This window comes from Tympanuchus pallidicinctus, unplaced genomic scaffold (assembly GCF_026119805.1).
Source record: "Tympanuchus pallidicinctus isolate F22 unplaced genomic scaffold, pur_lepc_1.0 scaffold3, whole genome shotgun sequence".
NCBI lineage: Eukaryota > Metazoa > Chordata > Aves > Galliformes > Phasianidae > Tympanuchus > Tympanuchus pallidicinctus.
In genome coordinates this window covers 88320043-88340503 of record NW_026294747.1, presented here as the reverse complement: position 1 = coordinate 88340503, position 20461 = coordinate 88320043, and the positions used below count along the sequence as shown (strand labels likewise).

Sequence of the window (20461 nt, the reverse complement as noted above, 5' to 3'; positions counted from 1 at the left end):
GCTACCTTCTGGATGAGCAGGTAGAAGAAAAAGTGTTGAATTCTCTGAAGGATCTGAAAAATTGTAGGGTTGCAGTGGCATGACCCTTTCATTGAAATGATGCTGGTACTATTCCTTCTAATACATTTCCCCCTATATTTTTACCAGATGAAACTATTTGCTGTACTTGATTTCACTTGATTTCACTTTTCTACTAGCTCTGGTTGAACAGAACCACATATTTTGGTAAATAATAGCTTTTTTTTTTTTTTTTTTTGGTTGGAAATTGCCCACCAATATTGACACCATCTGCCCCAGGATTCTGTTGTTTCTACAATTTTTTATCTTGGTTTGTATTTCAGCTTTTTGAAGGTTGGCTTAGAAAGTCTGTAAAGCTTGTTTCTTCAAAAGGAATCTTCAGCTGTGAATTTTAAATTCTATTAAAATACTGCTGGTAATTAAGAACAGGACAAGAAGATCATATCTTCTCCAACTCCCCATGATGTGCCTACTTCAAAGACCATTTATCACATCTCTCTGTGACTATGATCTTTGCCTTTATATCCTAAAGAATACTGAAATAATTATTGCAGCAACTGTGATATCACACTTGGGAAAACATGATTTCCTAAAGGTCACAGAGCCAAAAGGAAATATTTCTGCTTGGAATGTCTCTGCCTTGGCTCCTCTGCAGATGCCTTCTCAAGCCATTGCAGCCCCTTGTTCATTTGCTTACTCATACCCAATTGTCTGATTACCTTATATGCACAGAGATTCCCAAACCGGTCCTACAGGTTCATGCAATTTTGGTCGCTCTATTCACTGCCTGTAAATCTAATTATTTCTAACCCTGAATTTTATCAGAAGCCCATCCCTTGTCCACCTCCCGGCACATTCAACAGATCTGTAATGCGGCATGTGAAAGCAGAAAACCTTAACCGGCTTCTGGCGGTGCATAAGGAGAACACGTTCTCTTCTTTTTTTCTACTTGTACCCATCTCTCCTCCCTAGGGCGAAACTCCCACACCACCTCTTCTGGTTTCAGGTGTAATCATAAACCAGCTGAAGGCAGTTGTGGGTAATGTAGTTCCTTCACTCTCTTCTAACTTCCTGCACAAGTGGTGCTAGGTACTTGCTGGACTGCAAATTCCAGCAGGCATTGTGCAACACCTCTCACAGACAGGCACACACCAGGTGTGCTCCTAGCAGCTAACCCAGCCCTCAGCACTGGAATTTTTCAAAACCAGAGCGAAAAATAGGTGCTCTTTCAACAGCGCTGATGTCCTGAGCCACAGCATAATTTGGATATAAGAGAAGGCTCTTAGTTTCCAGAATGGTGAGTTGTTTTTTTCTTTCTTTTCTTTTCTTTTCTTTTCTTTTCTTTTCTTTTCTTTTCTTTTCTTTTCTTTTCTTTTCTTTTCTTTTCTTTTCTTTTCTTTTCTTTTCTTTTCTTTTCTTTTCTTTTCTTTTCTTTTCTTTTCATATATCAAATATTTTTCTTTGTATTTAAAATATTTCAGAGTCTGAAATGTTGCAGTAATTGATTACTTAATAGTAATACTGCAGTCTGCTACCCTGTTTCTGGCTGTTGCTAGTGCCAGGCACCTCTGGAGAAGGTGCAGAACCTTTATATATTATGTATTGCACGGTACTGTATCCTAAGGTAGTTTGAGATATGTGGAAAAAGGCACTGTGCTTGCTAAGTGCTGGTGATTGCCATTCTGGAGAGGACAAATAACAGTGAGCCCCTTAAAATTTTAAATTAGCTAATACTAAGCTGACCTTCCATGTCGTTCTTTTGTGAATAAAGACTCTGCTGGTTGGGTGGGTATGTGCTTTTATTTATTGACTTACTTCCTTGTTGTTGTTTGGTTCTGTTTCTCTCTGTTTCTGTTTCTCTTTTCTTCTGTGTAAACAGAAGCATTCATGTTGATGCATGTAGCAGTTGCTCCGGCCCGCAGTGCTTTGTCAGAGAGAGGTCTGAAACATGCAAAAGGGTGTACTGAACACCACATCAGCATCTTCACTGTTAACAAGAAAACTATTAATCAGAAATCAGAAAAACAGAGTTTAAAGAGCATATGTACTTCTGACATTTAACATATTTGTTCAGTATTAAAAGGATTCTTGAAAGGTTGTATCTCTGGGCTGACTGCAGGAAAATGCTGACAGACCTCGAACAAACTCTCTCTCTGTGGCTAAAAATATGACAAGCAGAGCTGGCTAGTCTGTTTAAATGAAATAAAATCCCAGCCCCACAAACAAACAAACAAAACAACCGCACATTTAAATGTAAGACAAGGAAGAAACAGTTCTTGTTCTCTTCCCACCTGTTATTACTGCTCAGCTAGTAACACCTCTGCTTTGATAAAAAGTTATTTTTAAAGGAGACTGTTCAAAATCTTACACAGCTTGGGAATCATTTGGGGGTATATTTACTATGAACTGAAAGTAGGTATCTTCCTGAGTAAGTGAGGGAGGAGGATCATTTTTAGCGCACAGAACTTGGAAGGCACAAATTACCACGTTGGTAACAACATTCTTCATAGCCCAAAACCATATGTTTGACAGAGGTCGACAGTGAAGAACTTGCACATTGAAACTAGTTTGATGGTAGAAACTGTTTTAGATGGGTGACATACAAGGAAACTTACAGCACAAATAGGATCCGATTACTGTCTTCCTGAAAGCTGTAAAATAATGTTTACATTGAGCATGTTAAAAATGAGGAATACCTTCAGTCGTATCCACTAAGCTGTTTAGTGCAACGATATCCTCTGGAAATGAGTTTAACAAGCTAATTATATATTGCAGTAGAAGGCTTATTGAGTATTTAAATGTTTGGTTTAAAATGTTATTCTTCCTCTCTATTTTCTCCTCTCCCCTTATTATGAGAATGGTTAATTGTGTTCAATTGCACACTTCTGTTACACAGTTGTCTCTTAACTCTGTCATAGGGACTTTCAGTTTGTGGCCCAAGAATGTTGGTGTTTGGTGGACTCTCTCTGAGGGATTTCTATGAAGGTATCATAGGGAAGCCAAAATTTTGAAATTCACTCTCTCTCACATCAGATGCCTTTGTTTTCTCTTTTCCACAGCAGACAAATTTTAGAAATTATCCATGTTTATGCTACTGTAAACTTTGGCATGAGTCCTATTTGGGGAAGTTCAGCCTTAAAATGTGAATGCAAAATAGGTGGATAAAACTCCAAATGCACAAAATGAAAGAATATAAATCACGTTAATGTAAAAACCAAAAGACTGAATCTGAAGAGTTGATCAGTCAGTGGAATCTGGTGGCCATGAAAGGATCTCCTGTATAAATATCTGAACTATTTGTCAGTGGCAGCTGTGGTATAGCAAACTTCTGCACCACAAACTCCATGCTGTGTACTTGAAGAAAAAAAACAAAGCAAAACATAGAAAACATAGCTCTGTTCTGGAACTACAGGCTCTTCCATCCCTTTTACTACAAAATACTACATAGGATCCTAAGTTACCTCCCAAATCCAATGATGGGAAATGGGATGTGGTTGGAAAAACAGAAAGGAGCTGTTTCAACACTGTCCTTGTCCTGATATTCCCATACTCTGCTGCTATTACAAGAAGTTTAGACTAATTTAACCTTATACCTTTTTATCTTCTCCTAGGGAAGCATTCCTCATTCATGTCACTCCCTTTCTTGAACTCTTTTTCAGTTCATTTTCTTCAGTTCTATTTTCAATAGACAGTTTTTTTAGAAACCGAACTCCAGAGTAAATCTGAGGTCATAAATTTATATAAACCATACACGTGTATTGGCTCTGTAATATTTTTCCATATTTTCATCTGCTTCTTAGTACAGTCCTGTGTCTTATTTGATTTCTTGGCATCTCTGTACTTCAGGCAAATGTGTCCAGGATCATAAGTAAACTTTTCCTAAGAAATTGCAACTACTTTAGAGCTCAATCCATAGGAACATTTAACAAGTGTTCCTCCAAAAAATGCCATTTGTTGGTCTTAAATGCAGCAAACTTAATCTTATGCTGTTCAATTTATTAAAATTTCTGGTAGTTTTTGTAGTCTCTTGGAGCATGAATAATGAAAGAATTTTGCTTTGTGAGCAAACACTTTCAACTTACTTTTCACTGACCCTTCCTTCACACCCAACAGAACTTTACTTCAGTAAAGTAAGTGTCTACTTCAGTGTCTATTGTGTACTTCACCACGCTTAGCCGTAGGAGTTCATGCATACTGAGGAGTGGAAGCAAAGTTGATGCAGGGCTTTGAACCACCAAAAATTTCAGGAAAGTGAAGCTTTCTTAGAGCTTGCAAGGAGTAATATTTTTATTAATACAAAGAGTAATACTCTTTGTGGTGAATGGGAAAAGTTTTTAGGTTTGGATGTGTCCAGGCATTCTATTTAAGGAATTTTATAGGAGGCATATACTGCAATGATGGGAGTCCCTTACTTGCACAGTTGAGCTTCCCTGAGCCAGCCTGCTCAGGAGGAAGCCAGCTGAGGATTAAATCTTTGTGATGTACCTGAGGATGCTGCCTTATTCTTAGTGTATGAGTGACTCTGTTCTGAAACCCAGTGAGCATTTTGGCAGCCTACAACAGGCACTTCTAGATCTTCTGCTCTTAGGATTTGTATTTACAAAATACTCTAGATGACAGTTACAGGAATCTAAAACGTAAACACTTGAATCAGCCATTTTCTTTAGCTTTATCAATGGGAAAAGGATCTTTTCAAGTTCTTAAGGGAAGTCTGTTTCCACTGAAGAATCTGAGTTTGAAATGATCTTTGTATTCCTCTTTACAACATACCTGAGAGATAGGAAGCTGCTATTTTAGTTTGGGTAAGGTCTTGCTTTATGTTCAAGCTGCTCTAATGGCTACTTGCTGCTGAATGTGGTAGTCCCACTTCTCTCACCTTACTATTACATCCCACGAAGCAGCACAGATAAACACTGACTCATCAGTGCCAGCTGTGACAGCTCACTGTGAGACCAGATAAGTAACAGTAAGACTGCTGGTTTCTGGAACAGCCAGCCCTGCAGCAAGTGGCATGCCCAACAGCAGCCTTAGCCTTAAGCACAATTGCCATGTGATTATGTCTCTTGTTTAAAGTCTTAAAACCTTGGTAGATTTGAACCTTTGTTCTATCCCAAGCTTGCTCTGAGTACTGTGATGTCCATCTCTTTCTCCATGGAAGCATATAATTCTCACTTGCTCCAATAGGAGGCTCACAAATATTCAAATGTTTAAGATGATTCTGAAATGAACTGCTCCAAAACTAATAATGCCTGCTATTTTATCATGTTGGCCCATGGTGTCAGAGGCATATATTGGTAGTATGGCAGTAGGTGTTGAACCTTCCTGTCAATATTCCTTTACATTTTGTTACCATGAGACAGATGGCAGCAGAGGAGCAGCCTGACAGAATGGCATCTGATACGGAAGTGCAGATGAAGCAAAGGAGTGGAATTAAATTCCTATACGCAGAAAAAATGGCACCCTCTGACATTCATTGATATTTGCTGAAACTTCACAGAGACCAAACAGTGAATGTGTGCACAGTGAGCTGGTGGGGTGGTGCATTTCAGCAGTAGTGACAGTAACAGTGGATCACCTCCACTGGCATAGCTACTGGAGGATGGCAGTATTGAAGAGTAGTGGTTTGTAACTGAGAATTTGCTCTATCAAATAGTGTTATTGTGCTCTTTGCAGTTGTAGTTTCCATGGAAATAAATAGGAGACACTACTTGTGGAGTGACCTATGTAATGGACTTCTACTTCGATTTCCACAGGCTTTTAGTTAAAAAAAATCAGGGTATTAATTCTTTCTGTGCTTTTACTAACTAGTCCTACCAGCTAATGGCATTGCTTGTCCATTGTGCCAATCCTCCTGCTATCACACTAAAGCAAACAGCTCCTTGCCTGTTGGCTGCAGTAAGCTGTATAAGAAAACATTTGTGTGGTGACTTAGGGAGCTGTTTGAGTTCCCAGCTTAGTCTGGGTCTATCAAGATCAAAACTTTCACTATTAGGCTCAAAACTTGTGATCCATCACTGGCAGATCCTGCAGCCAATTTCAGTCCTCTGATCTAATTGGGATCAGAATTTGGGTATGTATTTACAAGAAGAAGAAACTGTATTTCTACATGCACTGAGCGGTATAATTAAAAGGAAATGACTTAGCCCAAAATATCCGAGGGGAGGGGTGGGGCCACTGGCAAGACTTTTAGGTGATTAGCTTTACTCATAGGTGATCTCATGTAGCACTAACTCTGAGCCCTGATGAAAAGCCTATGGTTTGGTAATCACTTTTTTTAGCTCCCTTGCTCTGATCCGTTTCCCCTAACTTAAGGGTCTCTGTAAAGATGAGGGGTTCAACATAGCAGGGAGACAAGAATTCTCCGTTTGCTCATAATGCTGCCCTAATTCCTGCAGCATAATTTGTCACCTGTTGTTCTGTGTGAAATTACAGCACTGTGAACCTGAGTAATGGCTGTTTGCTCTTCTGTTCAGTGTGTGGGTATTTTTGATTTCCCATTTGAAATTTGGTCTGTTTAACTTGCTTCCAGTAAGTTTCACACTATACATTATAAAAGTGAAATGAGCAACGCAACAAATACATCCAAAGAAACACCTAGCAGTTCTCACTAGAGACAAGCATTCATAGTATCTCTCTCAAGGGGTGGGAAGAGGACAACTAAGCAAAACTTTGCCCCTCACTTTCCAAGCGTTGGACAAATTACTATAAGCTGGAATAGGGCAAAATTTCCCAGTCCTGAAGCTAGGTAGTACACAGGGCCAATTTGTGGTTACACTAATTCAATGAGCTGAAAAACTCCACTGTTAAACTCCATATAGCTACGAGGATTGTGGGAGAAGCCAGCTAGCATGGTAGCCCAGTGGGATAACTGTTGTTCTGAGGTGCTCAGAAACATCCAAAGGGTTCATAAATCTAGTTGTAAATCATAATTGGATAGTTTTCTTGAAGGCTGCATTTAACAGAAGTTGCATTCACCATCACTTTTTTGTTTTGTTTATTTTGTTTTATGAAGTAATAAAATCAATTGTTCTACAAGACAAATGAAAGAACCAGAAAAACAGTGGTGAATGTGTATAATCTCTCTCTATACTGGTAATTTTCTACCACATGTTGAGCATAACTGTTGCTTTTGATTTCTTCTGATAGCTGAAAAGCAAGGCTGGATGTACCCATGCTACAACACTCTCTCAGGAGGTGTTTCTAACACTTGCCTTGTTCTTGAGTTAATTGCCTTTTCAGACTGTGAGCATTTTGAGACAGTAAAGGGCTCTTATGATATTTATGCAGTGACTGTCAAAGCCCTGTTTGCAGTGGTAGCTTTCTTCCCAAGGCACTCAAACATCCTGTGTTCTGTCACTGGTTTCCTGTGTGGTCTGGGACAGGTCTTTTGGAGCCAGATTTTTAAGGAGTTTAGCACTTGTTTATGCAGCTCTTAGGTAGGAGTGGAAGAGATGGTAATGTGCCTATTAATCTCTTTGTGCTTTAGTTTTTGGTCTGTAAACCAGTTTTCTTCACTCCTTTCTCCTACTATCTTCTGTATCTGCCCTTCCTGGTCTGGTGCATTAAACAATCAGATCCTTGTGACCAGGATGGGCTTACTATGTATTTGTACAAAGCTTTGGAGAGGGTTGCTGTTGCAGCTAGGCCTGCTAGGATATAAATGAAAAACTAAACCATAACCCTCATTTGTGTCCCACCATAATATAAACATTAGCTCTGGATCTTGAGATCAGATGTCTCTCTAACTGTCCCAATTCAATAGAAATACATTTAGCTTGGCAGAATAATAAGAAGGTGAATGTCTGTGCCCTTGGTTCTGCGTAGGAAGAATAAAGGCAATTGCTTTGTTTCTTTTGGCTTTGAAATCTGTGAATAAATCATATCTAGTGATTCTGAAAGAATCCAACAGATAGACACGCTGCCAGCTTTTGAGCTTCTGTGCCTATGGTCCTAAAGTCCATGTGTCTCAGGCCCCATTTCTCTTGGCATAAGTGGGACGAGTAGGTGTGTATCTTGAGCAGCTTACTCCTTTCTTGGCTAGTAAATTGTTTCTCTCTTAATATGGAGAAAGTGGAGTGAAAGCTCACTCGTCTCCTGCAGGCAAAATGTTCTCTATGGATTATGCTTTAAGCCTTTTTTTTTTTTTTTTTTTTAAATGCTAATCTCTAAAGAACATTAAGACAAAAGTATGTGTGCATGTTACTGATTCAGCATACCAAATGAAGACAACAGACATTGACTCAGCGTTGTAAAATCATGCTAAAATCAGTAGTGTGAGATGAATTTAATGATCTCACCTAAATAGAATAACCTGAACTAGCTTGCAGAGCAAAACAAGCTATTCAGTTACATTCAGACTGCCTTGATAAACACACAGTCTTGGTGTGAAGTTCAGCATAATCTATTGTAATTCTGAAGATAACAACTTTCACTAACTTAGACGAATATCTTTATATGTAGTTACTGATATTTTACTGACTGCTGCTTTTTTTTTTCTTCTTTTTTTTCTTATGGAAGTGGATAGCTATACAATAGCTAAAAGAAAAGCACTGTAATCTAAACCAAGTTCAGGCCTAAACATTTGGGAAATGCATCTCCAAGAATACTTGCCAAATTAGAGTTTAGATGAAACTTTGGAAGCAAAACATATCCTTTCCATTTTGACTTCCAAATATCACGCTCTTTCTGCTCTCTGTAGCAGATAGCTCTTGGCTGGAGAATCTTATGTTCTGTAAATATCTGCTTGTTGTCATCAGTGACATGAAAGTCTCTTCTTACCATAAGAGGAGACTGAAAATCTCGTATAATAAATGGCACAAACAGGCTTGCACATGTCTGTAGCAAAGAGAAGTAACAGGAATCTCCAGTCTCTCTGCAGCCAAGGAATAAAACCTCTTAGGCAAAGTAACTTACTATTACACATCAAGGTGCATGTTTGATGTTTACAAGTTAAATGCTAATATGATATCTGCATGTTTTGACACTTGTATACTTCAAACAAGGAACCCCTGACAGTAATGGTAAGGATACACATGTACTGGCAGAAGAGAGTTTCTTGGTCCTTCAGCTGCACTGTACACGTGCTCTGTATATTGATTGCTATGGAAAATCTATAAAACACCAAATTTCATTAAAATTTTTAATTTCATTTACAGGAATCTGCAGTATTTCTCATAATAAGTATTTTTGAATCCTTATTATCTGAAGTAGTGAGAGCTCATTAAAGATGCAAAACTCTAGACTTCCTGTGAAGGAGTGAAATGCTTTAACATCAAAGGCAGTGGCCTTATAATAAAGATGTGAAAGCTTCCTCCCACATTTCAGTTCATGTGGAACAAGGACAGCAAACTTACAAAGATGAAACCAAGAAATGGTTTGGCATTTGGAAGGTGTTGCTGCATAGGTTGAATCCTCAGAATTACCACATGGCAGATGCCTTCAGGTTCCTAACTAAGAATGTCAAAACTCTAGAAAGCTACTGTAACTGTGGCCTGAATTTCAGTTTATACTACTTGTAACCTTGTACCTGGTTTCAGTTCAAAGTGAACTTTATTCGGCTATCAATGATCAGACTGAAAATGGGCAACTAGCCTTCACCCTAGGCTATTACGGGATATTTGAAATGGTTGTTCCGTTCTTTCCAGTAGGCTGTAGGCACTGCTGTCATTTTCCTCCAGCAGGCAGGGGTAGCAACACTTCTGCAAGAATGGTGTCAGAAGAACCTCAACTCGAGATAGTGTATGAAGATTACCTTTTAAAATAATATATATGAAATTAATTCATCTTTGCCCAGTGTTTAAATATCCTAGTGATTCCAGATCAATTTTCTGTAACTTTTCCTTGATAACAGTAGGCTGGCAATAGCCTACATAACTGTTTTACTTCATATGCCTGGTGATTATTCTTTTTAGTGAATGGAGCATCATGTGGCTGCAGAGATGGTTTTAGATGGCAAATGAGACACAGGACTTCAGCCATTATTTTTCTTTGTGGAATCAGCCAAACTTTTATATAGATGAAAACTTCTTCAAGTAAACTGACTAATTTTTGTTTATGAAAGAATGAAACATAGGATAATTTAGGGAAAGATTTTTCTGCCCCTCCTTCCAGTTTGAACTGTGACTTGAGTGGAGAATCTCACTTATTCTAGTGCTTGACCTACTGGCCCCTCACTTCATCCTGCGCTCATTCCCTCTGCATCTCTAACACTCACTGCCATTGCAAATGCGTCTATGTATGGTTAGGAAGTGAGAAAGTAGCAACAGCTTTGTTGTCTTTTTCTTCTCACCACTGCGGAAAAGAAGAAAGAAAATTAAAGTATTCTATTCTTGGCAAATGGCATGGAAAAATAGAGCTGAATGAAGAAAGTTTCATGAACCGGCAGACAGGCTCCTGAGTATAGTACCTGCTCAAGTTACTCCTGAGCCACTACAGCTTTCATCTGTTTCATCAAGTTTTGCCCTCAGAAGTCAATGATGTTTTCTTAAATGGAAGAGCTGGAGCAAGTAGGGTTGGAGGTAGGGTGCCTGTAGCAGCCTAGGAAGTGAAAGCTGGAGCTGCGCTGTTGGAGGTGAGTAGAAGGAAGGGGTTGAAGTCGATATAGGAATGTCTGGGCTAAAATGTGGCCTTCTATTATTTGTCACATGAGTAATTAATCCGTCCGTTCAAGAGGTCAGCCAGATGTCATTGAGGACTTCAGGAATGATTTCTGCCTCTGAGCACTCCATGGAGGCTGAAAAAGGAATATACACACTTGTCGTGCTTTCAGGTAAATACTACATGTAGCACTAAAATAATATGGTTTTCCTGAATGGGAAACCTAGCTTTGTACTGAGGTATTGCATTCCACGCTAACGGTATGTATTGCAGGAGGGAGAACTGCTGCTAGAAAGCCAGTTGGTCATGGCAGTGCAATGGAGAAAAAAGAGCAAAAGAACAAGGGGATTGGAGGAAGACAAAAGCTGGAACAATGAGCTCACATTGTGCTTACATTCACTTATTTCTCCACTTGAAGGATGGCTTTGGTCACCCATTTTTATGCAATGATAACATTGGGAATGCTGTCCTACTGTGTAGTAAGAAAGGGAAGTACAGGAGTCCTCATCTCTATAGATAGGAACAGATAGTTCAGTCAGTGAAATGTAAAGCAGCAAGATTTGAGAACTAAATTTAGACACATAGAGGCATGGAATTTTCTGGGAACTTCTTGACTCAAATCTTGAACTCAAATGTTTCCTTAGAATAACATACATGCAGTCTTCAGCATCACATGCATGTATAAAACTGCCAGCAATGTTAAAAGCAGCCCTTCCTCTGCTTTCATATGTAGCACTTCTTAATTCTGAAATACCTAGTTTGCTGCAAGCAGAGATGGATTATTAAATGGGATCTGATATTATGTGGCGATTTATCTTCCTATGACTTAATTCTTTTTGCTGGATTATCACTACTTCAGGATCTATCTGGCTCTATTATTTCATATTAATCATATTATTTCAGTAAAAGTATGTCATTTTTAATAATCTATTGATAAATATCTAAGAGTACAATTTGGAGATCAAAATGCCCTTCATTGGTAGAGAAACTAACAATTTAAACATAAATCCCTTTCAATAGAAGTAAGTTTTTTTTTTTCCTGTCATGAATGTTAGTAATTGCTATGTAAAGGGAGTGTCTGCAATATAATGAGAAGTATTGGGTTTGGCTTTTAGAGAACAAAATCTGTTTTTATGAATCCTCCGCCCTTCTTCCCTTCAAAATTACAGTTTCAGCAAACAATGTCAAAAATAACTTCAAAATATTGGCAGGTGCACCTTAATGGGTATCCTGTTACTAGCAATGAAGGCACAAATGTTTTAAATGAAATGACATCTTACTACAGAAGAAAAAGTTCTGACCAAGTTTTGTGGTTTATGGCTGCCATAAAAAGCAACAAAGAAAACACTGGCTTTCTACAGTATACCTTGGAAAGAGTCACAGTGATTAAGACTCCATTGGATGCTCTCTTCTTTATGTTGCTAAAATGCCAAGGGCTATTAAACAAGCTCTTCAGTCAAAACAGATCAATGCATAAAAAATAGGTATATGCTTTTTCTTAAAAATAATAAAAATAATAATAATAATTAAAAAATCATAATTTGTCAGATATACTATTTGTTCTGTCACATATTCATGTGTCAGTTACACAATCAGAAGTAAAAAAAAATACATAATTTGTGAGTGTGCTGGAGAATGATTATGCTGTGGTTAGAAACTCTCTAAACTAGATCCTTATGACAACATAGTCTTTCTTCAGGCAATCACCTCATTTTCCTGAAATGAGAGCACCAGGGGATTAAAAGTGCTTCATACAGACATGAGTATCAAGCTGAATTTACTCTGAGGTTCATGTTGCATGTTTTGCTTAGGTATCTTCAGTCTATGGCTGTAGAAAATGTAGTTCAGTACCCAGGGAGGTACATCAATTTCACAGCTGGAAGTTCAAGACTGGGTCCAGGCACAGTGTCAATCACATTGCATGATTGTGTCTGTTTTAGTTTGGAATAGGAAAAAAAATCCTACATCTTTGTAACCTGTCCAGCTGATAAAGGTGCTTAAAATCACTCGCTAATGTTGATTCTAATTATAAAGTTAAGAGCTTAGAAGCACTATGAGTTAATAAAACAATGGCCTTTCTCTGCAGGTGGATTCCTTGGTGCTTTGACTTAGTGCCATGAAGAGAGCACAGCTTTTGAAGGATTTCACTTATCACACCACTGGACTAGATGAGACATTTAAATGTTAAAAGTCAAGGCCTTTGCTCAGCCCTTCAATTATTTGCTTTTGGGAAACATGTGACTTGATGAAATGCATGAATGCTGGTTCCTAATGAAGAACAAGTTCACTACTTTTCCTGGGTTGGATTTTCTGGAAATTGTTATCCTTTACTTGTGTTCTGGGTGGATAGCAAATATGCTGTTCTCCATGTATAACTGTAAGAACATTAAACATTTAGATGTTGCCAAAACCCAGTGTTTGGAATAGAGGAAGCCACTTTTTGTTTTGTTTTTATTTTTATTTTTTTGTCATGACTTTGTGACTCCAAGACACAGGCATTTTTATTTTTTTTTTTTAAAAAAGTGTCCTTTATTATTCTGTCAGCCATGAGATTGTAAATAATTTGCTACTGTAAATGTTATTGCTGCTTCTTTTCCCCCACCACTGCTTCCTGCCCTCAAAGAAACCACAGCTTATATCTGTCCCTCTGCAAATTGCCTTTTGGCAAGAATAGGAAAAAGGCAGAGCCTTTTTCCTGGGAAAAGCATAATAAACACTATGCAGGAAAGCTGGAAGTGCTGTCCAAGCAGAGGCGGTGTGTAGGTGCCTAAGGCCTCATAGACCCTTCACTGGCAGGTAAGCTGTTCAATTAAAGACCCAGTGTGTACCTTCTGCATGCAGAAGAAGGTAGGAGAAAAGGTAGGAGAGAAGGTAGGAGAAGAAGGTAGGAGAAAAAGTCTGATTAGCAGAAAAAGATGAAAGCAAGGGCAAAAAGCAAAAAGCTCAACATGTTGAATATTTTGGAGGTATCCTGTATTTACAAACTGATCATAACATGAAAGCTATAGCTCACAAGGACATACATAGCCAGCGAAAGTTCTGGGGTTCCCAGTTGCTCTCATCCTTCTAGGTTTAATCTTAGGAAAAAAGAGAAGAACAGGATAGGCAGCAAGGCTCTGGTTTACATGCAGAACTCTTTACATAGAAGCTCTACTTGTGCTGTGCAATATAGCTTATATTATGGTGGCACTGAAACACAAAAAAGAAAAAATGCATCATTTAGCAATGGAAATTTATAATCAGATTGCTAAATAAAAGATGCTCCTTACAGAAGGTGTCCAACATCACTTTTGAAGGAATAACTCTTGGGATTACTGTAACTTGTAAACCCTGTGAAGTATCTGCAAATTTTCCATTGGGCCACCAGCAGTGAAGCAACTCTGTGTTTCCAAAGTATGTTTATTTAAACATGGCACATGATAATCTGTTGTGCTTGTTTGCTTGCTTGTTTTTTTAAAAAACACTATTATTGTTTTTAGAGGCTTTTGAGAAGAAGTAAATGAGTTTTTAGAACAATTAAGGAAATAAATGTAGGAAGTTCTCTGTTCAGAATAAAGAAGTAATATTACAATTTAGTGGCACAAAGTTGGTAACTTTAATTTGTTAAGAATATCCTTACTTTCCATTTTCAGTTCTTTAAAAATTTATTTGGTAATGCAGGTGGAAAGCAATGTCTGTCTATATATATATATATATATATTTTTTTTTCTGATGCCAAAGAGAAACCATAATTTATTTCAGTGTGATAGCTGAAACGTAAAATACAACATCAAGATTTATCTAAGCAAGCAATGTTCCCAAATGCAAGGTTTGTAATAAAAAAATAAAGGCCACTGCCCTTATGCTTATAGCAAGCAATTTAGTAGTGTAGATGTGTGGAATGAAAGGAAGGGTGTTTGCTTTGTAAAGAGAGTGTAGGCACTTTTTGCTTGCATAGTATTCTCCAAACTGACTACAAAGCAGCAAGTTCTGGGTAGTGCAGAGCTAAGTGGAGGCTATAAAAAGCCCCTTGAGAAGTCGTGGAAATCTACTGAGAGGATGACCCACTTCAGGTCTTGCTCTCTGTTGCACTAAGACTACTAGCTCTGCCCTTTAAAGCTAGCTCAAATTAAGTATTATGAGCAGTGATTAAGTCAGTTACAAACATTACCACATGAAGGTCTGCAGAAACCTTAAAACCTGGGTTCAGGCAGGAGTGTGAATGCATCTGCAAATCACATTATCATAATATAATAAGTTTTCGGAATTGAAAAGTAGGTACCAAATGAGTCAGCTACTTAAAAGTAGAATAAGTTAGTAACTATATCATTTGAAAACATCTTCTTATTGTTATAGGCAAAGTGACAGGTAACAGGATGATACTAAGGCACTATCATTGCTGCTGCTAAGTACTGGTAAGGTGGGTAATATACGATTGAGATCTTTAGTTTGAACATTAAAAGCCACTGCTTTCTCAGTACAAAATGAGATACAGATGCAATCCTTTAACTGTCTCACACATCCTAGGCTAAGACAGTAAGATGAAGACTGTATCATATCAACTGAAAACTTTGCTCATTGTCCTGTACTACCATTAACTACAGTACCATAGTTCAGTCTTGTGGTCAAGAGGTTGGTAGGCTCATATCCAACCACCTGTCTGCAGACCATGAGTATCAAGGGACTGTTGTAATATGACCCATTGATGTAACTGATACTAGTTGCAGACATGTTAATCTATATAAAACATGAGGTGTTTTAGACTTTATGATGATATGTAGTACCTTCTGAAACCATCTCTCTCTTCTGTTTTGCTTTCTCTTTAGAAATCTTTTTCTTCTCTTCATTTGATAGAATTTAAATGATTCTGTGCACTTGGTTAGGTCAGGAATACTGTATTTAAAACTGACAAAAAGGCCTCGCACCGTTTTCAGAATTATACTCGTAAATCTTAAATCTAATAATCTAGCCTCTGAAACTAGAAAGTCATCATCCCTCATAACAGCTGAGTGAGCCTGAGTAGTACGTCTCCATCACCTGCTTGTGTTGCTTGTCTCATCTTTGCAAATGACAAAACTTCATCCTCTGGATGCAAAGGCCATGAATCATTGTGAATAGTGCCTGAATATCACTACATGTGCAAGGAATCTGTGGGGTGGCACTGCCACAGTATAACTCTGCTGCTAACACAGACTCTTCTTGAAGCAGGCCAAACAGGGCTAAGGTTGAATGAAAGGCATATTGCTGGTGTCTCACTCTGGGATGCTGATACTTTAAAAACACCAAGGAATGTGTTCTGTCTTGTTTTTGAGGGCAGAGGCAGTGGGGAAGTGTTTGCTTTTGGGCTTTCTTTATTTTTTTCCTCACCACTATTTTAAGCACAGCAGGACATGTTTTCTTTGGTAGCAGCTCTAGAGGAAGAAAAAAATGCACTTGAATTTTAAAAGACCTGGATGACATTTCCAGAGGCATCGCATGCAGCAAAAATGCTGTTTGCAGCAAATCTGTCTCCTGACTTCTCTGAAAATTTCAGCTTTCTACCTGAGTCTTTCCACTCCCTCTAATGTGTTTTCCTTTCCATGTGACAGTCTGCAGTGTGCCTACCAGGAGCACTGTGGCCCTGCTTTCCCCATGGGCTGAGCAGAGTCCTTGAGGCTGTAATAGCAGTCTGCACCCAACTATTTCTTTCTCTCATAGGAAAAGTGTCATGTCTCTCCACAGGTTTGCTCTCTGGTCACCAGTGTAGATGATCTCTTTCCAACTTCTTTACTTCTTTATTTCCTTTATTTCCTGCTCACTTCATGCTGTGAGCTGACATACTATCAGTCAAATAATTCTCTGCACCATTAAGTACTTGTCAGGTTACATCTTTCTTACTCAGCAGCTACCAGAAATGAAAAGCATAGCTTCTGTTTCTTTCCATATATAATTCCTTCTTTCTGCAACAAAAGATTTTCATAACTTTTCCCTTCGCTCCTGTTCAGCATGGTTTTTCACCCCATGTGCACTGATTTCTCCTCTCATGCAGATGATTGTTCATTTGGATTTACTGAGGTAAGTTTCTAATTATTCGGGCTGCCCTATCCAAAGTTTCTGTCAGGATGCTATTTTATCACAGAATTTACATACAGAGAAGGGGAAGCATTGGGCTTTCTTACTTCAAGAGTCTGATACAGGGGCAATGGTAGTATAAGCACTCCCAGCACTAGGGCTGAAACACAGAAGAAATTGGATCCAGCCCTGCAGTCAGATCATGTCATTGTGCTCAGGAAGCACAGCACACAGTATCCCATGGTATGTGTACAGCTTGTCCTTGGTATTTCCCACATCCCATGGCATCCTGACCAAATGTGGTCAATGTTTGCAAACAAACATCTATGTTGTCCCTCACCCTCCTCCTCTTTTTGTCTGGCCTGAAGATGCACCTAAATAACAAGGGCTCCCTCATCATAAGAGAGAGGCCTTATTTTTGAGATTGCTTTTCCTTTTCAGTATCTGTCTCTACTGTCTTTGTGCCAGGCTAGTGGTAAGATTTTAACGAGTTCCCAGAGGAAGCTTTTAGGAACTGGCTTATTCTTTCTGCAGAAGTTTGTAGTGTGTATAAGATTTCAATATGCAATCTTGTTCTCATGTCTCTGACAATATGCACCCACTGTGTAAGAGATTTGTTTTTCTTTCTCTCTCTCCCTTTCCCTAAGGGTTCTTACTTCAGTCTTTCTGCAGCTACTTGCCTTATCTTGCTCTATCCTCATCTTAACTTATTGCATCCCCATTCAAAGAGCTACTGAAATGCGTGTTCTTTTTATTAACTATTCAAAGAACTGTTCTTAGATTAATTTGTCAATAAATCATCAGTCAGAGTTCAGTGCTGACAATGCATATGCTGATGCTACAAGAACTAGACTTTCTTTTTGTAAACTTACTGGGAATTTAAACTATGGATACCAACATAATGTCTCTACAGTCGAAACTGGTGATTAAACACCCCAAATCCCTGAAATGGAAATCTGAGATTAAAATCTGGCATACTTCTACAACATATTCAGTTTTTCAGCATTTCAAGATACAGCAGCAATAAAGAATATTTACTTTGTAGGAAAGCAGATACATTATCAAAGATACTGCTCTATACAGCAGATGGTGACAATTTTATACAGATATGGGATGTCAGCTGTTGGAATTACAGTGTCAGGGTGAAAGAGACATTTTAGATTTGGTTTTGGTATGGCATTAATAGCATAAGCTACAACTATGAGTCTTGGAGGCAAGCTTCCACTGTTATCTGAAATCAGCCTTTCTAAAGCTGAAGGCTGAGATTTCTGGTAGCAGGAACCTTAAGAGTGCTTGCAGCCCCATTACAGCAAAGCCACTGGCTGGCTGTCAGCCTTAACCTGACATCAGCCTTCCATCCTGCCTGAGTGCAAATCAGCATCTGATCAGATGGCCATTTGCTGAAGATAGCCATTGTCATAAGAATAAAAGGTACCGAGTTACATCTGCAGTGAAAAAAAAAAATCACATCTTCAGCCATTGCACCGTGCACAATGGAAACAGTCATCCAGCTTCCAGTTTCTCATTCAGTAATTTTCTATTATAAAGCGTACTTCTTTTTTCCCATAATTCACCTACTGGAACTGTAACTGATTTTTTTTTTTAATAACCACAGCAAAACCTTCTCCAAAGCATTTTTTTCCTCTTTTTAATCACAATAAAAACAAGATCTGAGTCGCCTGCAGTTTCTGTTGAAGAAGTGGCAGGCTGCAGTACTTTAGACTTCTGAACAAAGCTGACTGTTGTTGTATCCTGTGGATGGACCACAAAAAATCTGTGGTTTTCCCCTTCCCTTCCTCTTTATTTATTTATTTATTTTTAAAATTCCAAGTGTCTTAATGGTTTTACTAGCTGCCATCACTTACAACAGTATAGGGCTGGAAATGTTCTATATTACTTGACAGAGGAATGAATAGACCTAGATCTTCTCCTTCAATGTTTCTAGTCAAGTTTAACTGAAAATAGGAATTGAGATGTTTATTATTATTTTATAAAGGTTTTCTACAAGACATTCATAATGGAAATTATTGTAAAATTGACTCAATTCTACGTGCAAGACATTTAAATATGTGATTTGTTTGTTTTCCCCAAATGCTGGGGTGCTTCACTGTACTGTAGCTGTTACATCTGGTGCTTTTTCTGTAAATTAGACAGTGAGACTGAGGACTGCAGTGCTCTTGGGCAAACTCCATATATTAAACCATAATGTCACAAAGTTTTTTCTTTTATTCTATCACAGGAGCAAAACTCAACTATTCTTCAACAGTTTCCACTTTTGCGGCTTGCTAATGTTTTACACATTTAACTGTTTCCTAGGAGGAAAATGCTTCTAGCAGTGGAACAGCCTCCCTCCATAACTCAGAGATTCCACGAAGCAGGTCAGAGGGCACTCTGATTGATGTGGATGACCGGATACCTTCAGCTACTTACAGTATGCTGCTGTTTTCTCTATTAAGGCTTTCCACCTCAAGTCTGTACTTCTACAAAACTTTTGATAGTGTTAAGAGCTACAGCTACCCTGTAAATCCCTGTACAACATCGTATTGTTTGTTTGTTTTTCTTGTATTGCTTGTGTTTTGCGCAGCTCAAACCATAATGGCTGTCCTTGGAGTCAGAGTGCAGGTCCCCTAGGAGAAACTTGCCAGCATAAGAGAAGTTCCCTATCTCGGCAAATATGATTCAGTCAGGTTAGGAGGAACCATTATCCTCATATGAATAAGTGCTATTTAGGGTGTGCTCTTGGTGATGGAGATGGGGGGAGAAGAGAGAAGTTTAACCAAACTTCATTAATTTAGGGTTTCTTTAAAATACCAGAAATCTGAAGAGGGAATTTTGACACTAGCCCAGCTTGACAACTTGAGTTTTGGACTGTAGAAAACTTTGGATTGAATGTCATCTGTTAATTTGAGTTAAAACCAGAGTTACTTTACTCTCACTATTATTTTAAACCAAAAGTTGAGGTAATGTTCCCCTTCACAAGGTAGACCTCTTAACTTTTGTCCAATTACAGATGTGACGAACGGCACAGCTTCACCCAGCTGTGCAAGCTGGGGGGTAAGTAGGTTGCTAACCTACTGCACTTCGGTAACTTGTGCTGCTAGCTTGGTATGCAAAAGACTCCACCTTAACAAAATGAGCTCTGTCAGAGCTTTCTGCTCAGAATTCTTTGGAAACATACCACTTAAGAAGATGGAGTCTGGGACATATATATATATATTTAATATATATAAATGTATAGAATTTTACTTCAGATATTATTATTATTATTATTTTTAATATGATGTTTCTACTGTAATAGCACTGAAATGCAGGGAAAGCTTTTGGACACTGGACAGAAAGGAAAGGCCAATTGGTGATTGAGCAGCCCAGCCCAGCCCAGTCTGGTGGCCTTGTGCTCATTCCTGCTGGCAGCTCCTTTCAAAGAGTCTGGTTGAGACAACCCTAAGCCTTCCAGATGGGTAGCTAAGAACAGATAATTTCCATTTTGGTTCTTCTCATTTGGGATTTTACTGGAACTGTGGAAAAATTTCACTGTTCAGGCTTTTTGTCACAGTTCACAAAAAATTGGAACTGAAAAGTACAAGTGTTTCAATTCTTTTTTTGGCTGAGTGCACTGCCATTCCTGTGCTTCAGCAATAATTAATAACCTTGAAAACTTCTATGGGAAGTGTAATAATGAAGAATATAAACATGCTGAATGAATAGAAATGCTGAGTTTTACCTCTAAAATTAAAATCCCTCATAGGATTTTAAGCAAGTACAAAGAAAGGATGGTATACAACATACTCTGTATGGAATAGTGACAAACTATTAGTGA

At 38.4% G+C, this 20461-nt stretch overlaps 1 protein-coding gene across 1 annotated transcript in view; it reads left to right on the top strand.

The window, feature by feature from the left end:
- Positions 1-1087: 1087 nt before the first annotated feature.
- Positions 1088-20461, top strand: part of MACC1 (MET transcriptional regulator MACC1) — a 32020-nt gene continuing 12646 nt past the window's right edge. Inside the window, exons 1-2 of the mRNA XM_052695388.1 lie at positions 1088-1315; positions 18961-19075. Coding sequence (XP_052551348.1) covers positions 1313-1315; positions 18961-19075 — 118 coding nt within the window. The 5' untranslated portion in view covers positions 1088-1312. The remainder of the gene's footprint in view (positions 1316-18960; positions 19076-20461) is intronic.